Consider the following 8,056-nt stretch of genomic DNA (forward strand, 5'->3'; position numbering starts at 1 on the left):
ATCACATTTGGACCATTAGGGGAATGCAAAGAGAATTCCAATTACCAAGTGGGTACGGAGCGAGGCCTCAGTTCAATGTCTTCTGTGAACATTTTCTCTGCATCATAAAAACACAACCACAATGAACAACACATTGAGACAACACAGTGTTTCACGGGTTAGAGTAATATTATATGTAACTATCTAAATAAAAAGAAGCCCCATGACACAAGCAACGGGAAGAAAAAAAAAATGAGTCACACACCTTGGGTTTTGCCCATTGTAAGAAACGCGTTGATGAAGAAGAATCAAGAGTTCGTTGGAACGGAAAAAGTGCGCATGTTAGTGTTGTTGTTGCTTGCATTTCTCCAAATTTTGTCTTATCCGCTTTTTCGGTTCGAGGAGATAGAAATGGTCAAATGGTGTTGAGTTCAAAATTTAGCAACATATAAGTACAAAGTGACAGAGAAGTGGAGAACACGACCTCTGCAAGCTCTGGATATGCCGTTGTATCCAGAATGAATACTCTATACTGGGTGGTATTAAATATTTCAACTGAAGCAACTTTACTAACAGGTGGAGTAGATTGTTGTTAATTAGCTCTTCTAGCATCGACTTGGTAGCATCAACCTTAATTTCAGGGAAATAGCTAGGAAATGTTATGTAACCATCTTAGTAGCTCCTACCATCCTAAACAACTCAAACTGACTGCATATGAGCATCATCCCATATCATTGCTTCGTAAAACAATATTTCCTAGTAAATGAAAAATGGAGATATGCCTTCCAAATGCCAACCTAAGGTTATGGCTTTGAAATCCAAATCAATATTAAAAATGCAAATCTTAAACAGATTACTAAACTAATTTCTACTAACTAAAGATCAGTTTTCACGTCCATAAAGACATAAAGATAGACCAGCAACTAAACATTCAAGATCAAGCAGCAAACGCCTTCTGCCACATGTAGACATTTCTAGGAATAGGATAAACACGAACAAATAAAAACGTAACCTCGCAAACTAAAAACTACTGCATACACTACATAGTAGATATTCCAACTTGAGAGAACTGGAAATGCCTAATTACTAATAATGTTGATGTTCACCACACCAACTGATTAAGTAAAGACATATATAATCACTTAATACACAATAAACAGGTTTTCTAATAGAGTTCAGACTACGTAAACAAATACCAATTTCCCAGTTATATATAATAGAACTAACAAAGACACAATAGTTCTTTGAAGAACTTACTCATTTGCATCAACCCTTAAATCACTTGTTTGCATATTGCTTTATGAACTTGCCAACAATTCTGTTGACTGCAGAACTTTATGGGAGCATTTCTACTGGGTGTTTCTGGGAACTGATCAAAAAGGTTCAGTCATGTCTTTTCCCGCAGGTACATAAATTCTGTTGAACACATCTCTGAGTTTTCTGTTACCAACCATCTCTTCCAAAATTCTGTCGTCTTGGATGCTCAATGTATCTTTTTCTTTATTTCCATTACCTTCAGCAGATTTGAAAGAAAGGAAGGAACATGAGGAGAACAAAAAGAGAAGGGCCGAAATGATTGTAGTCTTTAATATCATTATTATATATACAAAGTGAATTTTACTGATCAAAAAACAAAGTAGAGTTTTACTGATAAAAAAATAAAAACCTTCAGCAGATGAAAAAACCAACTCTGATAAATGATCCTTTTCAACCTGTCTGTCATACTTGCTTTCCTCCATTGTTCCCGATGTTAGTAGACGGTAAGTGTACACAACTTTATTCTGTCCAAGCCTATACGCTCGGCTAATGGCTTGCCTTTCGACTGATGGATTCCAAACAACATCAAGAAGAACGACCCGTGAAGCCCCAATGAGACTTATTCCCTCGCGACAAGTCTTAGTTGAAGCAAGTAATACTTTAGCTTTGCTACACGGATCGTTGAAAAGATTGATCAGTGATTGACGACTCTTCATATCAAGGTTTCCATCCATCTTTAGAACTTCCTCGCCCTCAGTCCAATTGAAATGGTGATTTAATTGGTCTTTTATGATGCAAAACGGAGCTTTGAATTGACTGAAAACCAAAACCTTCTCCTTTAGTACTTCACATAGCCAGATGAGCTCCATAAGAAATCTTGTTTTAGCTCCTTGCGCAGGGTCCAACCTTAATTCAGCTGATGAAACCTTGTCCATGAAAGGATTCTCACTTTTAGAACATCGGCAATCTAAAAACAATGATGGGTGGACAGAAGCCAAAGAAACAGAATGTTCTAGCTCAAGTGGGTTTTGTATCTTCCCAAGTTCTTCAAGGAGCTCTCTTTGCAAAGGAGTAGGAACCAAAACAATAATACGGTCTCTCAATCCCGGGAGATTCTACTTCCTCTATGAACATGAACAAATGGATCAATCAGTGATCTTAACGGATCCAATAAACTTTGATCATCATCTTTACCAATAGAGTTGGTAAGTGAATCCCATAGCCTTCTTGCATCTTGACTACGTAGATCAGATTTTGCCTGCCGGATATTTGGGGTTCTGGGAAAGAACTTCTCTGCAAACTTTGGCCTTACAAGACAAAGAGTATTGTAAAGCTCGACGAAGTTATTCTGAAAAGGAGTTCCAGACAGAATTATACGTTTATCGGTTTTAACATTCCCCAAAGCCTTCCAGATAAGACTATGCTTGTTACATGGTATATGACCTTCATCAAAGAACAACAAACCAGGTTTCTCAAGTAGTATTCGCCTCATCTCCACTTTTTCTTTGTTTCTACCCATGACAAATCTGTCCCCGGCATGCTTCTCAAACAAATTATAGCTAACTCCTAGGACGCTCTTCTGCTTACTCCATGAGAGAAGCTTCACCAAACGGGTCCATTTATTATTCCGGTTTTTCCCCTGTATTAGTTTATGAGCCATCCTATCTTCCCTGCCTGTAAAGTCCCAAGAGTTTAGATTGTGGAATGGAATATCAATCTTCCATTTCTTGAATTCTTCTTCCCAAGTAAGTAGCATACTGGTTGGAGCCATGATTACTGCTCTGCTCTCCTTGAATATTTCCATGTAGGACCGGAGGAAAGCAATGGTGAGAAAGGTCTTCCCAGTTCCAGGGGCATGGGATATCACACACCCACCGATGTGATCAGGAGGAGGGGAGTTCCTCAAATTTTCAATATTAAGTCCTCCAGCTATGTTTTTCCATAAAAATTCAAAACCTTCTTGCTGGTGATGGTACATGCTCTCTCTGATTCGTGGAAATATGTTCCACACTGTGCCGTTACCAGGATCAGAGGAAACCTGAGAATCCCCACTAGCATCACCAAAATGAAGATCTTCCCACATTGACAATTCTCTTTCATCGGAAGAGTTCTTCTTCAACAATCTTTCATAACGCTGTGTCTCCTATAAAATCCAGAACCCAGATGGATAATCACTAAGAGAATGCAACTTTATTCAACAACATCTACATTAGGCAGAGTATGTTGATATAAAAACATTAATGAAATAGAAGCCAAAAGAAGACTAAAAATTATGTTTTAATAAAAAAAAGTATATCTGCATCACTTTGTCCATTCCTTTCATCTACAAAACAGATAGAGGTGCATACTCTGTTAAGTGATCTTTTGATCGATAGTAGAAGCCGTTAAGTAAGAACAAAGAGAGTGTAACAAGGGCATGTCCCCGGCTGCATTAACGATTTGTAGGCCTTTAGATTGATCTAGGTCTGGTTGTTTCGGGTCTTCTTTTATCTTGTATTGGCTGGGGAGCTATCATAATCAGATTTCTGATCATAATGTGGCACTGGCTGATGTAATAGTTCTCATGTTCAAATGTAACTTTTCTCTATCAATAACAAAATTCCAATAAAAAGGTACAAACGGTTAGTCATTTAATGAAGTTCGGGATATACTTAATACACAAAATCTTGACGAGGATGAATTCCCTCTTGAATGTAAGTGTTCTAATCTCTTGTTTAGATTTGTTGCTAAGTTTGCGAACTTCCAAAAAGTCAATGTGAAGTAAGAGAAGAGGAAAAACTCACAAGAGGTGGTAATACATATTTCATCTCCAAATGCACAAAAGAACAAAATCTGCATTTGATTCCGACTTCATCATCAATGACAAAGTCATGCTTCCCTTGCTTCCCATAACAAGAAGTTGTAGATGGATCCAGTTCCACACTTGATTCATTAGCATCTTCAGTGTCAACCTGCAGAAGATCATGAAAGCTTGTAAGCTTCATGGGAAAAATCTGACTTATTCACATGTACTTGACTTATACTAGCAAAAACAATGTGATTACAAAGCTTAACAAAAACACATAACAGAGCTAATAACAAACACACTAGGATCAACATAACATTGTTTCTTTTGCTTGTACTTCTACATGAATACCAAACTTAATGCAGAAAAATCAATTAAGGAACAAATCGCACAGGATGTAAGAGCAAAACAATAATCAGCCATAAGATATGAACTAGTTCTCATCATTTTTTCACAGGCTTGGGTTTCTCAATGCCATAGTTTACCAAATGCAGAGGAAGTTCCTTGTCTTTATTTGGTTTAGCTTGGTCCTTATGCTGAACATTTATTTCCTTCCAAAATGGCACTCGTAGGAAATAGAAGAACAGAGGTGGACATTTACATCCTTCATGTTAAACATTTATACTATTGTTCTCATAGTATAGGATTCATGACAAAAGGTATGCAGGTGAATCAATGCTAAAGATTAAGATTCAATTTTAATAACGAAGTGTAAATTATAAAGATCAAGAAAACTTGAAATAAGTCAGAAACTTACAGCAGGAGTTTCAGAGGAGCCAACGTCACCAGATGCAACGGCAACAACAAAATCATATTCAGACCAGAGCATTTCAAGTTATTTTTCTTCTTCTGTTTTCTCCACAGGCTTGGGCGTTTCAACTCCAAAGTTGAACTTATAATTAATTTGTTTCTTGCCGCCATTTGGTAAAACTGATTCTTCATTCTAATGGTTTCCATCCTTCTCCCAAATAGTATTCAAAAAGAAACCGAAGAGGGATTTGACTGGCGGAACACCTACAGACTGTACTTCTTCCTTTCCCCCTACTTCATCAGCACCATCTTCACCTTTATTATTCCCTTCATCACTGTCCTCATAATCCTCTTCATTGTCAGGTTCGACATAATCATCAATACCATCAACATCCTTATCATTAGCATCATTGAGTACATTCTTTCCTCTTTCAGAAAAGCCCTTTTCCAACTCAGCATTACTTCTGTCATCCCTCTCTTTCCAATCACTAACTGCAGATTTTACTTTCTCCAGATATCTCTTTTTCAGTTCTGGACCCCTTTCGTGCCTCTTCCCCTGCTCTCCACCATTCCGAAAACAAGACTTTGAGCTACTCCTTCTCAAAGTAACTTTATCACTTGACGTCCCCAAATTTCTTCTCTTTCTGGACATACCCAAATGCACTTCCTTTGTTACGCCCATTTCACCATGATCATTACCCTCGTCAATATCAATATCACCAACGTTATCAACAGCAACATGATCGCTATGAATACCCTCACCTATATCAGCATTGTCACAACCGCCAACCTTGTCACTATCAAGTTTATCACCAACAGCATCTTCAGCACCACAATCCTCGATAATATCCATATCCTCACCAACATCAGACAAGTCGCTTGTGGAGACAGATTTGTTAACACCATTACCATCATCAATATCAACAACATCATCAGAACCACCAACATCGCCAATATCATCAGCGTCAGACAAATCACTTGTGGAGACAGATTTGTTAACACCATCAATCCCGTTCATATCAACAACATCCTCATCACGATCCTCACCAATATCGACATTATCACCACTACTACCCTCCTCAATATCTACATTATCACCAGCGTAAGACAAGTCAGTATATTCAATTTCAACAACCAAATTTTTACCTCTTCTAAAGCATCTCCTTCGGAAACCAGCAACATCATCATAATCCTTCTCTCTGTTATTTTCTCCACCTGCGAAATGAAGTTTCCTTCTTAAACTACAACCTGTATCATGACTTGGAGAACCGACAGTTTTTGTATTTGCAAAATTGCCCAAAGGCCCTTGCTTTATACTCACACCATTCTGAGCTTCATCTTATTCATCATAACCGTTGTTGTTGACATCTTCCTCCTCGTCACTGTCATCATCATCAGTATTAGAAATAGCCTATTTTCTGTTTGTAGATGTACCCAGAATCCCTTTCTTTCCACTCAGAACATGTGTATGAACCGTTTTAGTCCTACTACCTTCATCAGTATTGGAAACAACACATTTTCTGTCTGTAGACTTTCCCAAAATCATTTTCTTTGCACTCGTAACAGGTTTCTTAACTGTTTCAGCCTTCCTACGACCTTTATCAGTATGGGTGGCACCATCATCAAACCTTTTTCTCTTTGCAAATTTCCCCAAAACCCCTTTCTTTCCACTCGGGTCATTTTTCCAAACAGCTTTACCCCTCCTACTACTGAAATCATTATCGTCGTTGGTATCATCATCAGTATCACTTGGAGTACTGATCCTTTCTCTTTGCAAATTTCCCCAAAACCCCAATCTTTCCACTCTGGTCAGTTTTCTTAATAGTTTTACCCCTCCTATCACCCAAATCATTATCGTCATCGGCATCATCGACAGTATCACTTGAAGAACCAACCCTTTATTTCTTCGTATCCTTCCCCAAAAACCCTTTCCTTCTACTTTGATCATTGTTCTTAAAAGCCTTTCTCTCTTTGTATGCTTCCCTAAACCCTTTCTTTCTACCCTGGACATTTTTCCTACCAATTCTACTCCAAATAGTACCTTCATCGCTATCGACCACATACCTCTTCACATCCTCTTCATCATCATCAGGATCATCACTACAAGCCCGATACTCTTCATCGTTGCTGTCATCATTATCCTCCTCATCAGAATCATCACCACCAGATTCATAGTCAGAAACATTTACAGCAACATCTTTACCCTTGTCCATATTCTTTGTCTGCAAACCAGCTGCCGGAGTTGACCATTTCTTTACCTCCACTTCTTCACTCTCATCATTACTGTCTCCACCAACAACGTAAGGAAACTCGACATCCTTAATCACGTACACATCTTCAGAAGAAGAAGAAGGAAGCACAGAAGCCTTCCCTTTCCCATTCAACCTTCCAAATATCTTCCCATTGTAAAACCCTCTCTTTCTTCTACCCCATCACCTTTCTTCTCTTCCAAACTTCCTCATCATCATCCAACAACTCAATAACTGATACAGCAGGAGTACCACCTTGTTTCTTCTTATTTGCTTTTGACAGCTCACTATAATAGTGATCCAACCCAGGTCTTGTTCTCTCTGCTACATACTTCGGAAACTCGACCATTGTTTGCTCTCTTTTTTTGTTTTGAAAATGAAAAACTGAAAGAATAAGAGAAAATGAAGTGAAACTGAGTTTTTTGTGTTGTGTTGGAGGAGGGTGAAAAATAAATGGAATGAAAGGTGGTTGTTGAGTAAAGGGATCGGAAGAGTAAATGAATGAGTGGGTTAAAAGAGAGAAGTAAAAGTATGGTTTCCATGTATGTGAAGTTGCAGAAGAAAGAAATGGAGAGCAAGAATGACGAAACAAGAAAATGAAGAAAACCGTACCATATTAAGTAAAAGGCGCCAAGACCAAATTCTTTTGTTTGACTCTCAACTATGGTAAATAAGATGCTTATTGATTGCAACATTTATGTCTTTATCAGTTACACCCCATACATGAGTTATTTCACCCTCTTGGTATCAGTTAACAGCATTAGTTGGAAACCAATTTTACTTGGTTAACAACATAGGACATAACACAGCTCTCAACTTTTTAAAATTCCAACACTGAACATTTGTAGTTCAATTTCTGTATTTTTCAAGGGCTTTTGGTTCAAGTTGTGTTGGTATTTCAATTTTCAAGTGATTCTCTAATTGAGTTTTCACTTATAAATGTCTCATCTCTAAGCAGAAAGCTACATGTTCCAATTTTTCTTATGAAGCTTTTCAGAACAACGGACCCTTTCAGAACATGCAACTGAGCTAAAAG

The 8,056-nt window shown here is 38.0% G+C and overlaps 1 protein-coding gene and 1 pseudogene across 2 annotated transcripts; both read right to left on the reverse strand.

Annotated features, from left to right (window-relative positions):
* Positions 1-1,046: 1,046 nt before the first annotated feature.
* On the reverse strand, positions 1,047-4,913 carry LOC147517016 (SNF2 domain-containing protein CLASSY 3-like). Of its 2 annotated transcripts, XR_015211316.1 has the most exons (4): positions 4,779-4,913; positions 4,020-4,187; positions 1,646-3,379; positions 1,047-1,492 (listed from the first exon to the last, which is right to left on the reverse strand). XR_015211316.1 is itself a non-coding variant. In XM_086589450.1 (3 exons), the coding sequence occupies exons 1-3, from the start codon at positions 4,848-4,850 to the stop codon at positions 2,336-2,338; spliced, it is 1,284 nt and encodes a 427-aa protein (XP_086445576.1). In that variant the 5' UTR covers positions 4,851-4,913; the 3' UTR covers positions 1,545-2,335. The 2 variants fall into 2 exon arrangements, 1 of the variants encoding a protein (XP_086445576.1); XM_086589450.1 differs by lacking the exon at positions 1,047-1,492 and having other exon boundaries at positions 1,545-3,379.
* Positions 1,353-1,970, reverse strand: LOC147517017 (SNF2 domain-containing protein CLASSY 3 pseudogene; annotated as a pseudogene).
* Positions 4,914-8,056: the final 3,143 nt, after the last annotated feature.

Source organism: Coptis chinensis, chromosome 2 (assembly GCF_015680905.1).
Source record: "Coptis chinensis isolate HL-2020 chromosome 2, ASM1568090v1, whole genome shotgun sequence".
Classification (NCBI taxonomy): Eukaryota; Viridiplantae; Streptophyta; class Magnoliopsida; order Ranunculales; family Ranunculaceae; genus Coptis; species Coptis chinensis.